Source organism: Protobothrops mucrosquamatus, unplaced genomic scaffold (assembly GCF_001527695.2).
Source record: "Protobothrops mucrosquamatus isolate PMUCROS unplaced genomic scaffold, P.Mucros_1.0 scaffold277, whole genome shotgun sequence".
NCBI lineage: Eukaryota > Metazoa > Chordata > Lepidosauria > Squamata > Viperidae > Protobothrops > Protobothrops mucrosquamatus.
The window spans coordinates 81,912-99,914 of record NW_015386621.1 but is presented as its reverse complement, the minus strand read 5'-3'; the positions used below and the strand labels follow the sequence as shown (position 1 = coordinate 99,914).

At 38.3% G+C, this 18,003-nt stretch overlaps 1 protein-coding gene across 1 annotated transcript; it reads left to right on the top strand.

Annotated features, from left to right (window-relative positions):
• Positions 1-324: 324 nt before the first annotated feature.
• Positions 325-17,188, top strand: ANGPTL5 (angiopoietin like 5). The gene is made up of 8 exons (XM_015814725.1): positions 325-426; positions 3,425-3,569; positions 4,543-4,646; positions 6,650-6,743; positions 7,412-7,512; positions 10,050-10,170; positions 12,704-12,889; positions 15,949-17,188. The coding sequence occupies exons 1-8, from the start codon at positions 325-327 to the stop codon at positions 16,257-16,259; spliced, it is 1,164 nt and encodes a 387-aa protein (XP_015670211.1). The 3' UTR covers positions 16,260-17,188.
• The last annotated feature ends 815 nt before the right edge of the window (positions 17,189-18,003 follow it).

Sequence of the window (18,003 nt, the reverse complement as noted above, 5' to 3'; positions counted from 1 at the left end):
TGCTATCATGTCTCCCCTCGTCCTTCTCTTCATTAAACTAGATGTACCCAATTCCAGCAACGGTTCCTTACATGTTTTAGCCTCCAGTCCCCTAATCTTTGTTGCTCTTCTCTGTACTCTTTCTAGAGTCTTGACATCTTTTTTACATTGTGATGACCTAACATCAAGTTTATATAAGGTTATGAAGTCTGGACGTGAAAGGGCTGGCTTTTGGGCTAAACACATTCCTGAATTCTTAATTCAAGACTCCATTGGCCAGTAGATAGCCTTTTTTTCCAGGCAATTTGAAACCGTTTGAAAAATGTTTGTTCTTCCAACTCAGACATGATCTACCCTAATAGATCCACCTCACTGATCTTCCTAAATATTATATTTTTCATTTGGACTGATTCGATAGTTCATAGTGTCGCACCATGTTCTGCAATGGTAAGGTTTGTGTTGTATTCCTTGATAAATGATAGAACCATAGACCGCTTTTAAATGGCATTGTTTATTTCACCCCAAACCACTTCAATTGTTTTGAAAGATTTCTGTTAAAGCTGTATTGGAGCAATTAGCAACAGCAACTGTGCTTGCTTTTTCCTGTTGATTCTGTTCAGCCTTGTTGAAACTAAGAATTTTGACATTAACTTCTGCAAAGGCAGGGAAAGTTACCAGATCATTAATAAAAGTAAAACATAGAAACATGTCTTGATAAATTATATGGGAGTGTTGCAATCTTTTAGTCTGGTTCCTAGATGTATCTGGAAATAAGTGCTTGTTCTTTTTTCTTTTTTATATAATTTTTTTATTTTTATTTTTTCAAACAGACAAAATACACAATACACAATACATTTTCCCTTTCCCTTAACAATACTATGTCCTATATCTCTTACATTTATTAACAATTATTTACATTACTTCTCTTACTTTTTTATTCCTCAATTCTAACCAACTATAATACATGTCCCATACCTCGTAAAATTCAGTAACTTCTTTGTCTTTCATTTCTAAGGTTAGTTTGTTCATCTCTGCACAGTCTAAATCTTTCCTATAATCTTTGCATTTGTTGGTATGTTTTCACTTTTCCAGTGTTGCGCATATGTAATACGTGCAGCCGTTATAATATGTATATTGATGTATTGGAGTCATTTTTCAATTTTTGGATTAATTATACCTAATAAAAATATTTCGGGCTTGAATTCAATTTGTTGTTTTGTTATTTCCAGTAACTTGTTCTATTGCATATTTTTATATTAACAAAAGGGGGGAAGTTGGGGTTTTTTTGTAATTCTTTTTGTTTATTATAATTTTATCTGGAGACTCAAACTGGATTTGAAAAAAGTTCTAGATTTTTTTTAAAGACAAATTTACTTTTTGCTTTTAAGTGTGGATTTTATTTTTCACTCTGTTTTAAATGACTAAAAGTTCTGGAAATTCTTTTTTTTAATTCTTTTTTTTCCTGTCAAAGGATTAGGTTTAGGTGAAAGAGATTTAATTAGTTTATTCTCAGTTTATCTATCCCTTAGAGTGTCTAATTTCAGCCTTTGCCCATTACATTTTGTTATTCTTTTAGGGAATGTGCTTCATATGATGTTCTGGCATGATATTATTGGCCTCAGAAACTGAAGATACAATGATGAATTTCTATAGAAACAACAAACAAAATATTACATGAACACCCCACAGATATTTAGTGAAAGTCTATTCCGTTGCATTCAGTGGAGTTTTAATCTGTACTAAATGCATTCAAGAATTTTCCAAATGCAAATTAAGTTAAAGGGAATTCTACAATGAGTATCACTTACTACAAACTGTTCTAAGAGAATATGTGTTTATATGATAAAATGGCCCAGTAGAAATATTTAAATAACCAAAGCATTTTTAAACCCTAGTTTCAAAAAATAGTTCAATATATTATCCTTTACTCTAAAAAGAAATGTTTAAAGGGTTATCACAAACATTTGACTTCAAATTTGATGTAGAAACTCTTCCAAAAAGGTATCTTTATATCCCAGAATAGCTTTCTCTAAGCTTTTTTACTTTATTTTTTTTTAAATCCAGCCTTTTATTATTTTTATAAATAACTCTAAGTGGCAAACATACCTAATACTCCTTCTTCCTCCTCTTTTCCTCACAACAGCAATTTTGTGATATTAGTTGGGCTGACAAAGAGTGACTGGCCCCAAGTCCCCCAGACAGATTTCATGCCTAAGGCAGGACTAGAACTCACACTCTCCTGGTTTCTAACCCAGTGCCTTAACCACTAGATCAAACTGACTCTTTCCAGATATCTTAAAAATTTAGTATTTGAAATGTCCCAGCTACTATGTTGCCTGGGAATTCTGGGAATGGCAGCCCAAAAACATCTGGAAGGTGCCAAGCAGTGGTGGGATTCAAATACCTAAACAACCGGTTCTCTTATTGGATGCACGCCCGGGCCTCCAAGGCCTAGAACGGACTTCCGGAAGTGGCATCCATGCACTTCCAGCGGGCCATTCTAGGCCTGGGAGGTCTCCTCCAGGCCTCCCAGGCCTAGAATGGACTTCCGGAAGCAGTGTACATTCAGCTGGTTCTCCGAACTCAGCAAAATTTAGCTACCGGTTCTGCTGAACTGGTGCAAACCAGCTAAATCCCATCACTGGTGCCAAGTTTATGTGTGCGAAGTTGTATCCAAAGCATGTATTCTGCACACACCTACCAGTTTGATGCATGAATAGCAATAGCACTTAGACGACTTATATACCTTTTCATAGTTCTATATGAAATGGCATATTGGCTTGCAAAATACCTTGCAGATTAGAGAACTTGGCTTGCAGAGAACACTGAGTATACTTGAGATTAAAATGGGGTTTGGTTTTGCTCATAGTTCACTACGACAGGATGATTGGCACTGTTCTTATCATGTATAAGAATGCTTCATATGGCAAGGATGTGGCTTGCCATATGATATTGTACCTGTCTTTTCTGTCTTCACATAAAAAATATGTGGAGGCTTTAATTAACTAAAGGTAGGATGGGTGGCACAGGTCAGTGTTTATGGAGTATCCAGTAATGCAATAGCATCTGGAAGATTGTGATTTAAGAGGTGTCATTGGTAAACATCATGTGTGAAGCAAAGTGAAAAAGAGGAGGGAAAGGAAGACATGCGTGTATGTGAAACTAAGAGAAAAGGGAAAGATGTAATTGATCTGAATGAAGGCGGTCTGATCTTGGGAAACTTACAAATCTTGTATAAAAAATTATATGGATGATATGAATGGAAGTAAAAAAAAGGGCATTTGAAACAAGGAAAATAGTCATTCTCTCAGTTCTGAAAATGCAAAGGCTTCTAATTTCTGCTGTGTTTATTTGTTTGTATGATGTTAGACACTTTGGTCCCATATACAGCAGAAATTAAAGAATATTTTTAAGAAATAAAGTTTTGTTTGATTTAATGTTACAGGGCAATTCTACAGCAACTGTAGCGGTGGAGCCCACCGGTCGAGTAACAAAAAATCTGTCCACGGACAATTTAGAGACGAAAAAGAGTCATGCATCCTGTGATTCTCAAGCTAAACTATTAAGGGAAGGAAAACACTACATGTGTCGTATGTATATTTTTATTTTAACAACTCTTTCCTATGATTTGTTATTTGAACCCAAACAACCTGTATAATATTTCAGGAGTCTGCAAACCATCAATTCAAATCTCTGACAAGATGTTTATAGCCTATATGTTATAGGTTACTGTATATGTTATATAGGCTACTGCTATAAGCCTATATGTTATAGGCCAAGGGTCCTCAACCTTGGCAACTTTAAGACTTGTGGACTTCAAGTCCCAGAATTCCTCAGCTGGCAAAGCCAGCTGAGAAATTCTGGAAGTTGAAGTCCACAAATCTTAAAAGTTGCCAAGGTTGAGGACCCCGATAGGCCATTGCTAATTGATCAATTGATGGCTTATCGATTTCTTCTTATGCATGCCATATCCATCACTGTCATGGTCCCTTGTATAGATTATTTCCCACAATATGGAATTCTTCACATTAAGAAATAAAATATTGCTTTCTCTCATACAGTATGTTCCTATCTGCATGCTAGATTTCTCCTCAAGGGCCTATTCATACTGGTATTTGGCAGTACACTACTTGTGAACTGGTCTTTTCAGAGAAAGACACTTGATAGTTCTTTTTTTACCATGGTGATGAAATAAATGTCATTTTCCAGATCAGTTCATTCTGTTGGAATTCTAATTTGTTTCAAAGTGTTTTACATCTAGTAACCCTGACATTTATAAGCATATATACTGAAGTATTTGGCTTGTTAACTCAATATTATCTATATCTGACAGATGGTTTTCCTTTCCTGCCAGTTATTATTTTTGTAAAAACTGGAGCTTTCATTACAGTTCTTTTCAATTAAAAAAAATCAAATTCTGTTTAAAAAGGTTTTGTACAAACAAACCCATTTAATATGGTTAACAAAAGAAAAATTGTAAACAAAATTTTGCATTGCCTCTCTTAATTATACAATGCATTCTCTTAATTACTGTAACATAGCTGGAAATCTATATGTTTAAAGGGAATTTGCAGAATTCTCTAATTGAATATGCAAGAAGTACTAAGAAAATGATACGGAACATGATGGATGATCACCAGTCTTCTCTAGATTATCTCTCCGATCAGGTACTGGCCAATATTTGCTAAATGGATTTCTTTTTGGGCAACGATAATATAATTGAACTGTTTACAATTAAAATAAAAAAAATTCTAATTAACAGATAAATTGGGCAATTTCTCCAAAAACAGTTTGTTATATTGTTGTGAAAAAAAATATTGTTCTATCTTATAATGTCTGAAAAAACATAATTCCACCCTTGAAAGGCTTTGAAAAAGCCAATCACATCACTGAAAATCTAGATAAGAGTCTTGAAATTTCTTAAGAATTCTTCAGGTTGACCAGAAATAGTTAGACATTTTGATTTTTTTTAAAGTACAGATATGATCTATACAAGAAAATATTAGGTGTAATTTATTTAATCAGCCCTAATTTAGGTTATTATTAATTTAGGTTATTAAGTGATTGGAGAATCAATGTATGCCAAAATTTAAGACTGGTCACAAAGGACATGAGTCTCATGAGGCAAGCAAGTTTTCAAAAACCCAAATTGCCAACATATAGGTGTCCTCGACTTACAACAGTTCATTTAGTGACCGTTCAGAGTTACAACGGCGCTGAAAAAAATGAACATTTTTCACACTTGCAACGGTTGCAGCCTCCTGATGGTCGTGTGATCAAAATTCAGTGTGATCAACTGACTCGTATTTATGACGATTGCAGTGTCCCAGGGTCACCTTTTGCGACCTTCTAACAAGCAAAGTCAGTGGAGAAGCCAGATTCTCTTAACAACCCTGTTAGTAATTTAGCAACTGCAGTGGTTCACTTAACAACTGTGGCAATAAAGATTGTAAAATGAGGGCAAAATTCACTTAGCAACAGAAATTTTTGGCTCAATAGTAGTCATAAGTCGAGGACTATCTGTAATGAGGATTCAGGTAGAACAGGAAGTGATACAAGAAAAGGAAGACTTGAAACATATTAATTGCTGTTGTCCTTCATAGAACTCCACTCTTGTACAGGCTGTCAGAGCAGGCTGAAAGAAAACTTTCAGAGGCAATAACAGTAGCACTTATATACTACTTCACAGTGCTGAGCGGTTTACAGAGTCAGCGTGTTGCCCCCAACAATCTGGGTCCTCATTTTACCGACCTTGGAAGGATGAAAGGCTGAGTCAACCTTTAGCCAGTCAGGATCGAACCGTGGGCAGTCGGCAGAATTAGCCTGCAATACTGCATTCTAACCACTGTGCTACCATGGCTGAATGGAACTTCCTAATGGAAGTTTCCCTCAGAACAAAGAGGAACTTTAGGGAACAGCCTCTTCTGCAGACGCAATTCCAACCTGCCACCGGCCCTCCCCAAGACGTTTCGATTTTCAAAAAAGTTAGCATTCCTGACCAAATTGCACACATGCAGTTATCTGTGGAAAAAAGAACAACCAGAAAAACAGGAGAAAGATAAAGCAAACCATTGTGATCTGTGGATCTTTTTTTTATTATCTCCAACGATGGAGCCCCTTTACTACTTCAAAATCTTCTTTTCAATAGAATAAGTAGGGACTCCTGACTGGAAAATAGCACTCAAATTCTTGCATGCAAGTCCTTTGGTTTCTCATGGCATTCCCCTGGATTGTGGTGCACATCTGTATATCTGAACATGCCAACTTTTGTTGCAAAGACATGATTGGAAAATTCCTGTCTCAACTATTTTCTTGAGCCAATGAAATGCAAAGAAAGTTCTAAAACACAGTGCCTTAAGGTGCTGCTTTTAAATATTTAGCTTTTAAAAATCTTGGAACTGACTTTTTATGCTCAAGAAGTAGAGAAAAATGATTTTTGTGGGGTTACCCTAACCAGTCTTCCAGATCCATAACAATGCATTGCTCAGAATCAAGACCCTTTTTGTGCAATAGAGTTTTCCTCCAATAAATTAATTGCAGCACAGGAATTATTTAATTTCAATTGGCTCACATCCAGTGTTAGCATTACAAAGCAATGGCCAAAAGAATATACTATTGAGTACCTCCACATGTTGAAGATTTTTAAACATTTCTCTTTTTGCATATGCAGATTAATGAACTTATGAGCCGAGTTATGCAATTAAATACAGACATGTCCAGAAAACCGATTGATGTATTTCCCCATCGAGCAGTCCAGTCTCATGGTAAAGGGCTTTTTAAAATTCCTGCTTAGATTTTACGGTATTTACTGTAATACATATTGAACTATAAGACAGCATGTTTCTACCATAAAAGAGATACATCCGATAGAGTGTCTTTTACTGTATTAATGTTTTTAAAGTTTGATTGTTGGGAAAGTCAAACAGTTTTTATTACTGTTTTTGAAGTTTGTTTCATTCTGAATAGGTCACAAATGCCTGCTCACTATCTGGAATACAGTAAGAATTTATGGGTCAAATCACCTATAGCTAATTTTGGAAAAGGGAGCAGAGTAAGATGATTATTAACCTTTTAGAGACCGAGTGCCGAAAAAAGTCTCTTATGGGGCCACATGCACCCTGCAGGCTGCAGGTTCGACATGCCTGATTTAGAGCTTTGATAACATTATTTTTTTATAATGAAACAAATCCAGACTAAAATCTTGAATGCAGGAGTCAGAACAGTTACAGAACTTCTTGGGTTCTGAAGATTTCCACCTATCATAACTAGCCAGAATTCTTTTAACTTGGGGAGAAAAGAATAGTTCTGTCAGTGGAAAGATCTATTGTACAGGGAAATCCATGTTGAAGAGTTGCAATATTGAACAAATAACTGGCATGAAAAAGGATCTCTTTTATTTAACTAAAACATCCCTTGTAATATTGTCCTGTAGGTTTAGATTGCAGTGATATTAAAGATACCATTGGCTCAGTTACAAAAACTCCAACCGGTTTATATATAATCCATCCAGAAGGAGCAAGTTATCCCTTTGAGGTAATATTGATTTTTCATATTTACTATTTGCTTGAATTTTCTTTTTCCTTAGTACAGCTTATCCACAGGAAACCTGACCTAGGTTGATTCAATTAATCCCGTGTTCTGGCTTCTCAGAATGCTAGACAAGTTCACACAGCTCACAGGCTGAGTTCACACAACTCACTAGGCCAGTGATGGTGAACCTTTTAGAGACCGAGTGCCCCAAAACTGGCCCCGGCCCCGCTCTGCCCCCCATCCCCTGCCCTGCCTGCCCACAGGACCACTCACCGCCTTCAGGGCCTGCTGCAGATCGCCCAGGCAGCCCAGCAGCGCTATGGTGGCCACACCCTCTGCCCGCGCCCTGCAGCATCAACTGCATGATGGGGTGTGAGGGCAGAGTCTTGTCTACGCTGCCTGGCTGCCATGTCCTTAGCTGCGTTGCTCCGTGTGGGCCACGCTCGAGGGCGACTCTCCTTCAGGGGGGCTGCTGGAGAGGAGGGGGTCATGGGGGGAGGCAAGGCTGGGGCAACGGCACGTGTGCCCACAGAGAGGGCTCTGAGTGCTGCCTCTGGCACCCATGCCATAGGTTCGCCACCACTGCACTAGGCTAAAAAGGGTTTAGCCATAAAAAGCTCTGATAACATTCAGTGGCAAAGTTAGGCAAAATTTTGGAAAATCCCCAAAAGAAAAACATTATTTTGTATGGAACTGTAATTTTAACAAATCAAAACAATAGGACCTCATGATATCTGAAATCATAAGCCTGTTTTTCCCACCCTTTGCTCATCTGCCCATCAACAGAAAGTTCATGGAGAAAAAGTATTTTCTTTGATAGATGTTTAGCCTTAGCTATTTTATGATTTATGACAAAACAGACTCAGAACAGAACTGCACATAAAACAGTTCCAGAGTTCTAAGCTGCTCTGTCAACCATCTACCCTTCTTGGGCCTATCCCAACACTGTTGCTTACAAAATGAGTGACTAATAAAAACCTAAGAAAATGTGCTTTTAATTCAGCACATTGATGAAACTATGCAGGAAACTTCATAGAGAAAACGCAACATAAAAAGTGAGCTGTTATATAGCAATAGCAATAGCACTTAGACTTATATACCTTTTCGTAATGCATCACAGCCCTCTCTAAGCAGTTTGTATTTTCAAACAAGCATACTTTTAAATCATTTGCATTTTTTCCCCAAAAGCCATTAATGGATTTCCCCCCCCTATGAGTTAGAAAGCATGGAATGTTTCAGCGTACACTGGAATACTTTCAGAAATGACAAAAATTGTTTCGACCAATGTTAACGTTTTCCCAGCTCTTAGAAATTAATACCAGTGTCTACAAAAATCGAAGTCATCAAATAAGTAGAAATATTTAGTTATAAGAATGGATGTAGATCAGAAACCAATGGAAAACATGTCATGACAGATAATAAAATGAGGAATGAAATTTCAAGTTTCAGAGGGATCAAGACCAAGAAGTGTAAAAAAAAATTGATAGGTCTCCTGGTTTAAACACCAAAGAAATTATACTCCTGAACTTGTAGCAGAAAAAAACACTCCTCCCCCCCCCCGGATATGATATCAAACAACAAAATACTTACAATTAAGGTATTCTGCTACCTTTGTGTGCTGCTCCAAATTGTTAAAATTATTTTACACTGCAGCAGCCTATGAAAATTTTCTTGCCTGCTTTTAAAATTAAAGATGCAACCACATTTCACTTTACTGATCCAATAACCATGGATCCTGATATTCCTTTTCTAAATAGACAAAATTACACAGAATATACTTTCAAAGCCATTTTTAGCAATTTTAAAGTTTTTTTAAAAAAAAGAAACCTTGTTTATTTTGTTTGAAGTTTCAGGGTCTGCTTTTTTTTTTTACATTGCAGATAAAATTTTATTTTTTAAGAAAAGTTTATGATAAAATTTGATAAAATTCGTTAGTCTGAATACGCTACCAGACTCTTACTGATTCTCAATTGCTTGCAAAACATAAGATCCAGCTTCATACATATTCACATTCCATATGGGCATTAGAATTAATTTTGTTTCATTTACGTGAAAAAGTCCATATGCTGGATTTGTAACTTATAATAATAATAAAGTTGGAACGGACCTATACCATTTCAGACAAATGGCTGTCCAGTCTCTTCTTAAAAATGTCCAGTGTTGGAGCATTCATCACTTCTGGAGGCAGGTTGTTCCACTGGTTAATTGTTCTAACTGTCAGGAAGTTTCTTCTTAGTTCTAGATTGCTTCTCTCCTTAGTTAGTTTCCACTTGTTTTGTTAAAAAATATGATTCATTAGATTCATGAGGCAGGTTTTCACTAAGACCACCAGCTGGATTATTGAGGATCCTTAATTTTATTCCCATGCTAATCAACCTTTGAATTAGGCCAGGTTGAAAAAGAAAGACTGGCATCAAATCACTCAGTGAGAGTGGAAGTCAACCTACGTTTCCTCTGTTTTAACCCTTCACACTGATGGGTTAACTGATGCATCACACTGGCTTATTACAAGATTCTTCCCCTGCCTTTAATCATTTTAGGCTTTGTGTGAAATGGATTTTAGAGGAGGGGGATGGACAGTGATTCAGAAGAGAACTGAAGGAACAGTTGAGTTTCAAAGGACATGGTCGGAATATTTGGATGGATTTGGTGACCTTTCAGGTATCAATTTATTATTCATGCTACACCTCTTCCTAGTTACTCCAATGTACCTCAATGTCCTAATGTGTGGGTCAAAACAGCAGACAATTACAATGAATGTTTGGTTTACAAACATCTGTGGTCTTAGATGTAAAAGATTCACAACCACTTCAACCATCTTCATCTTCAAATGATACTAGAGGAGATACCTTAGGACAGGGTAGTCAACCTTGGCTCTTTATGACTCGTGGACTTCAACTCCCAGAATTCCTGAGCCAGCACAGCTGGCTCAGGAATTCTGGGAGTTGAAGTCCACGAGTCATAAAAGAGCCAAGGTTGACTACCCCTGCCTTAGAATAATCTGAAAGGTCAAGTCAAGTCTGATGAATCCAAATATCAGGTGGGAGAACAAGAACAAGGCGTCCTTTCTTCTAACACTAGAGAGCTGTAAATGGAAAGCTTAAATACTGAGATCCCCTTATGAACTGATGTTAAATGATTTATAATGCTTAGGGGAATCCATGTTTCTGCAAGCCATTATCTCGAGCAAACACTCATCTCATAGTCTGTAATTTCAAGGGCCTTCTCTCTTTAGGGCCTTCTCTCTTTAGGATTGAGCAGTGGAGATACATCTTTGTTTTTTTTAGAGAAGAGACATAACTAGTTAGGCAAAAGATTGTAATCTGGTTCTTATTGGATGAAGAACTGGATATACAAGAAGAGATGCATGGATGGTATCTTGATTAACACAGTATGGGTAGTCCTTGACTTATGGCTATAATTGCCAAGCTCAATTATTGTAGGAGATGACCAGGCTGAGCCCGAGGAAAGGATCAAGCGTGTCATCAGTCTTGAGTCCCTTCACATTCACAAGAGATCTAAATCCAGCCCATCTTGAATTCCATTGACTCTTATCTGCCACCAATTTGCTTTGACCGTTAGCAGTTCAGGTTCTTGTAGAGAGCTTCAGCTTGCAATAACCTGTATTCATTTGAACTAATCTGGCTCCTGATTTCATACGCTTTACAATTGTACTCATAAATCGTGACGGTCATAAATCAGGTCATCACATGATCAGACCCATTTTTACAATCTTTTTTGCAGTGGTAATAATAATAATAATAATAGTAAAGTTGGAAGGCACCTTGGAGGTCATCTAGTCCAACCCCCTGCTCAGGCAGGAAACCCTATACCATTTCGGACAAATGGCTGTCCAGTCTCTTCTTAAAAGCCTCCAGTGTTGGCGCATTCACCGCTTCTGGAGGCAGGTTGTTCGACTGGTTAATTGTTCTAACTGTCAGGAAGTTTCTCCTTAGTTCTAAGTTGCTTCTCTCCTTGATTAGTTTCCACCCATTGCTTCTTGTCCTGCCTTCAGGCGTCTTGGAGAATAGCTTGACTCCCTCTTCTTTGTGGCAGCCCTTGAGATATTGGATGATTAAGCAAATGCCACCATTGTTAAGTGAACTCTTTGTTTGTTATGGACTCCCCCGCCCCAGAAACTGTAAACAACATTTTCTGACAAAAACATCAAAAATTGCAGTCACATGGCAGTAAATGTGGGCTGGTTGCTGAGCACCCAAAATGCGGTCATGTGACCTGTGTGGGGGTGATGTGATTTTGAAACTGGGTCATAAGTAGGTTTGGGGTGGGTTTCATTGGAATCTTGAATGCTCTCTAAGAGACTGGTAATAAGGTGAGGACTACATGTATGCAACTTGATGATGCTGAACAGGACATTGAATGAGGGAAAACGGGGGGGGGGGGGGAAGGAGCTGAAAAATGGCAATTGGCCACACAGATAAAGAAGAATTTCTCCATGTTTCCCACCAGGATCATATTTGGCCATTCTGCTTCTATTAATCTTTGCAAAAGGATGAATCCATCATGATTTGTCCTCATTATAAACAAACGGCATTTTTTAAAAAAGTCTATTTCTGAAAGTTTGCATGCAAACACCTGTAATTGTATAATTTTAATGAAAAACTTACATCAGAAGGATTTGCAATAAAAAAAAAATCCTGCATAAGTAAACATTTTGTGTCAAAGCATTGAAAATTATTGGCTAATAATAACATGCCAACCTTATTTATACTTAGCTATCTTGATACTTATTTATTTTTATTTTTGGGAAAATGCCATGCCAGAACTGTTGCTGTATTAATGTGTTACTAAATGTATAAACCAGGGGTAGTCAACCTTGGCTCTTTTATGACTCGTGGACTTCAACTCCCAGAATTCCTGAGCCAGCTGTGCTGAGCCAGCTGTGCTGGCTCAGGAATTCTGGGAGTTGAAGTCCACGAGTCATAAAAGAGCCAAGGTTGACTACCCCTGGTTTATACATTTAGTAACACATTCCTCCCTCCCTTGGACTTTAGAGAAGAAGCCAGCCCAATGTACCTAGTAATTTTTTCTCAGCTCCCCAGATCTCCCAATTCTGATGACAATTGAGTGATGGGCAAGTTGATGTTCTGCAGACAAACCTTTGAACTTCAGATCCTTAGAATGAGCCAGGATAAGGATTTTTAAAGTCTATATTTTGTTTTTTTTTTAATAGGGGAATTTTGGCTTGGCCTCCGAAAGATTTTCCACACAGCAAACCAGAAAACAACCAGTTTCATGCTTTATATAGACTTGGAGTCTGAAGATGACATGTATGGGTACGCATCGTATGACAGCTTTTGGCTAGAGGATGAAATGTGCTCCTTTAAAATACATCTAGGACGTTATTCTGGAAATGCTGGTAAGATTTGGATGCCCAAACAGTTGTTTTTTCAGAGCAAGTTTCTATACACGGGAAAATAGGGCAATGAATAATGTCTGTAGTTGCACTGGATATTCTAAAACCAAATTACAAAGAAAGAATACACCTTGGGTCCTTTTAACCCAACTCTTTATGTTACATTGGCCAAGTGGCATCTAGTTTTATGCTCTTTGATAAAAAAAGTCCATGGGCCATTCCCAGAATAAATTATTCTGTCAGCTATAAGTAAATGGCTAAAATTAAATCAAGTTGCTGTCATTGGAGAAAGTGGGATTTGGCCCTTGATTCCCTGCTGCAATCTGTAAAATTGTTCATATTCCAATTATTTTTTGTTTTATTTATTTTTGTTGGTACTTTCAAGTCACTCTTGATTCCTGGTGACTGCCTGGAATAGTCCCTGCAGTTTTCTTGGTAAGATTTTGGGATGTGGTTTGCCATTACCTGCTTTCTAGGACTAAGAGAGAGTGACTGGCCCACGGTTACTATCTGGCTTTATGTCCAAGATGGGACTAGAATTCACAAATCTCCCAGTTTCTAGCCTGATGGCTTAACCACTACACCAAACTGATTCCAACTCAATCTTAACATTGTGGATTTTTTCCCCCCAAATGCAAATTGTAAATTCATTGTCTGGATTAAAATGATATAACTAATATATTAGTATCCCAGAGTTCAAAAACGATAACCTTCATAGTTTGCTGGAGTGATGGTAGGAGAGGTAAGTTAAAATGTATTCCCAGTCATTCTTTGGGAGTCTGTTTAAATTATTATTATTAGAGGTTGCTGAAGGAAAAGTCTTCATCATGGTTCAGTCCAAGCTGGGAATAAACAACATGGTGACTGCTTTAGAAAGAAGGTTGCAGTTTATTGAAGAGGAGAGCCAGACAGAAAGATGGCCGTGGAAGAAAAGAGAGCAAGCACATGTAGGGAGTAGGTTTTTATACCCTCTGGAGCCTTTTGTTTGGAGTTGTTTCCTGTTCCTGTTTGAGGCTTTGTATTTCCTGTGCCATGTATTCTGACCTGAGTCTGGGTGTGCCCTTTGGCATCTGTGGGTTAATCCTAATGTCCTGTCTTAGAGTTTGGGTGGGATATGTAGATTTTAGGTGTCTTTGTCTTCTTAATCTTCTAGTGGGAGCCTCCAACCTTCCTGGATGGTTTACATCTGCATTTCTATAGAGCTGATTTCTGCTTGGGGGAGGGAGACTTAGGACTATAAAGAAAACTGGGCATGCTTTTCTGCCTCTTTAGGATTCTTTGAGGAAATATATTTTTCTGCCCTTTTAATATTTCCTTCTCTGGGGGGCTGACTTCCCATAAGGTAATCCTCATTTAGCAACTGTCCCACTCATTTAGCCACTCACAATTATGATAGTGATGAAAAAGTAATTTTGCGACCGATCCTTGCACTTACAACCTTTGCAGGTCTCTAAGGGAAAGGAAAGCTGAAGCAAGATCATAAGCGCAGTTGCAGTTTCACTTAGTGACCATTTCACTTGCTGGTCCCTTTGCTGGTCCCTTTGTATTTATTAAATGAGACTATCTGTAAATTAAATTTATATGCCACCTGATTCCTCCCAGTTTCTCTGGGAGGTTTATAAATTGTTAAAACTTTTAAAAGCAAAAAAAAAAAAAAGATACCAGTCCAAAACAAAACAAAAGGAGCAAAGTTGGCAGAGATAACAAGAAAAGAGATTTCAATCATGCTCATGAAAGGCCTGGGCAAAGAGCCAGGTCTTCAAGGACTTTCGAAGGCCCAGTACGATTTGGGGGGGGGGTTCTTCAAACCTCAGGGGGAGGAAACTCATTCCAGAGGGCAGGACCTGCTATAGAGAAAGTTTCTGGGGTTCTGATGTTATTGTTTAATTGAAGGAAGCCAGAGTACACAAACCCTGCCAGACTAGATTGGCCAGGCAGATATTATACTAGGTGGTCCCTCAAGCCCTCTATGCCAGGGGTCCCCAACCCCCAGTCCATGGAACAGTACCAGGCCGCGGAATGCCAGCAACTGGGCCACACAAACAAGCAAAGCCCCATCCACGAGATGCAGGCAGCACATAAAACCACGCACCCTCCGGTCCGCGGAAAAATCTCTCTCCATGGAACCGTCCCTGGCGCCCCAAAAATTGGGGACCTCTGCTCTATGCCCTCTTTAGAGGTAATGAACAACATCTTGAATTGCACCCAGAAGCAACCAGTGCAGTTTGCAAAGCAGAAGTGTTATATGGATATCCCCAGGCATGCTCATCACTGCCCATGCCCATGCTGCATTCTGGACCAGTTGAAACTTCCAGTGGTCTTCAAAGGCAGTGCATTATACATTATATGTATGTGGTGCCTGTGTGTGTGTGTGTGTGCGTTGATGAGAGAGAGGGAGGGAGGGAGGGAGGGAGAGAGAGAGAGAGAGAGAGAGAGAGAGAGAGAGAGAGAGAGAGAGAGAGAGAGAGAGAGCATCCAATCTCCCCCAAATTTGCCTGCACTTGGTTTACTTTCTGTTGTCAAGAAATGTCTCCAACTTGCACCTAATATGGCACAATATGTCCTGGCAGTATTTTACTTTCTTCCTTCATCTTGTGCACAGCCTATAGAGAAGCAGCCTAATATCTTTAGCTGCACAAGTGTTCAAGGAAAGAATGAGGATGTGTAAATCTGGTTTTCTCATCAATTCCCTTGAAGAGAAACCAAGTCCCTTGATGGCCAGACAACTGGGAAGAGAGAAAATAGAGCCAGGATAGGATTTGGCAACGAGGACAACACGTTTCATGCTGGTAGCTTTCTGCTGACTCAAGGATTGTGGGATAATGCTCTCTATTATTGGCAAGCAATGAGGAAAGAGCCCTCGATTGCCTGACTTCTGAGTTGTTCCTGCTGTTTATTTGTAACAGCAATTAACAGAGACTCTTTTCATTTCTCTGAGTGTTTGATTTGCAGATGATTACGACTCTCGTTAATTCCAAATACTTGTGAAGAAGTAAATTGGAATGATCTCAACCATGTTCCCTCCTTTTTTCTTTTTCTTTTTCTTTTTTGTTCCTGCTTAGGTGATGCATTTCGAGGATATAGAAAAGAAGATAACCAGGATACATCTCCTTTCAGTACCTTTGATGTGGATAACGATGGTTGCAATCCAGCCTGCTCTCTCCAAGAACCACCTGTCAAGAGCTGCAGTAACTTTAGTGAGAAAACAGGCTGGTGGTTTAACCAATGCGGTCTTGCAAATCTTAATGGTGTCCACCGGTTCACAAGGAAGTTGCTGGTATCGGGTATCCAGTGGGACACCTGGAAGATCGATAACAAGCCAGTTAAAATTAAATCCGTGTCAATGAAGATCAGAAGAACATACTTCAGATAACAGGAAAATATCATTACAATCCAGAAATTAGGCTGTCTAATAGCTCTTCTTGGTCTAATATGCGTTAACATTTTAGTATAGCAATTTATTGAAAGGTTGGAGGCACTATGCACATTGCATTATTTTGCAATTACATCCTTCAGGACAATGTAATTACATTTCCACCATAAATGCATTTGTGATATTTTGCTGCCCTGCTGAATGCGTCCATGACTTACTGTATTAACATGCCATTACTGGATTGGAAAGCTATAAGCACGATAATTCTAATTCCATTCCTTTGCTACTGCTGATAATCTCTTCTTTTCCTTTAGCAGAATTGGAGACCTGCAAATTTAAAATACCAGCGTTAATTTAAGAGAAGGGCTATGCAAGGATTATAATTGCACAAGCGATTGTAGTAAATCAGTGAAGGTAGTAAACAATATGGATATGCTTTTTAGTTTTTAGTGAATGATGAAAACAAGCGAATAATCCTCAGTGTGGTTAAATATCTGGCTGTGCAAAAATAACACTCAGACTGTGGTTAATTTTTTTTTTTTTGAGAAAAGAGAAGGTAGTCCTCCTTTAGTAACCGTTCATAGTTATGACAGTGATGAACAAATAATTTTGGGACTGACCCTTGCATTTATGGCCTTTGCAGGTCTGTAAAGCAAAGGAAAGTTGAAGTAAGATCATAAGCAAAGTTGTGGGTTCACTTAGTGACCACTTTGCTTAACAAGCAAATTGCTGGTCCCAGCTGGGGTCATTAAATGAAAACTACTGGGAAAAGGCCTTCTATCTGATTTGAGGCTGCTTATTTGAAAAAATATATAGCTTCTTTGCAGTGCAGGTAGCCCTCGATTAATGCTCTGTTTACCTCGTTAATATCTGGAATGTGTTCTGTTTTCTTTAACAAATGTTTTCTTACAGCCTTTTAAAATAAACACTATCACTTGGAATTTCTGTCATGTGGCACTGTTAAGAGAAAAAAGCACAGCTGTGATCATATTACAATCCTATGGTTAACAATCATGACTTACTGAAACCGGTTGCCTGAGTATGTACACTAGACTCTACCCTAAAATAACTACCAGGACTGGATTCATGCAGCATACCTGGCTTCAGGTGGAGTGAAGAATGGGTATAAAAAAATGTCTACAGTATCTGCTTTCTAATATGCTATTCAGAATTTTTCAACTTGTTGCAGAAATAAGAACTCTCAGAATTCCCCCAAATCATTGGCTGGGATTCTGGAGTTCTTTTATCAGAACATTTGGAGAGGTTATGTTAGAGGCAGTTGTTGCAACATAATGGACATTTTTTTATTTCCCTATTTGGTCCCTTTTCTCCGTGCTAATTTTAATTGTAATGAAAGCTATTATTTAAAATGATTCTTAGTATTACTGAGCAGCTGAGAAAAAGATGTTTTCTGCATTAAGTGGGGAAATCATACAGCCAGGCTCTAACTGACGTGGCAGCAGATGCAGACTGCTTTAAACATCTGGACAGAACTGAGCAATTTGGTCCAAGAATTGTGCTTTTTGTCTGAAAAACTTCTGGTTTGAGTTGCATAACCTCTGAAATCTACTTTGATGACAAATCTCTCTGTGTTTCTAAATGAAGTTAGCAGTAAAGTGCATTTATTTACATATTGCTGATTGTTCCTGGATCTGCAAAGTTCCTCACTGAGAAGCACATATTTAGTGCAGGGGACTGGAATAATGCAGAGAGTGGTTTCAAAAGACTGAGAGGCAGTTTGCAG

Bases quoted from the DNA above. Each gene is read 5' to 3' on its own strand.
- ANGPTL5 (XM_015814725.1), top strand. From the start codon at position 325: ATGATCTACCCTAATAGATCCACCTCACTGATCTTCCTAAATATTATA. The intron at 427-3,424 runs GTAAGGTTTGTG...TTAATGTTACAG, and splicing joins TCGCACCATGTTCTGCAATG to GGCAATTCTACAGCAACTGT. The intron at 6,744-7,411 runs GTAAAGGGCTTT...ATTGTCCTGTAG, and splicing joins TCGAGCAGTCCAGTCTCATG to GTTTAGATTGCAGTGATATT.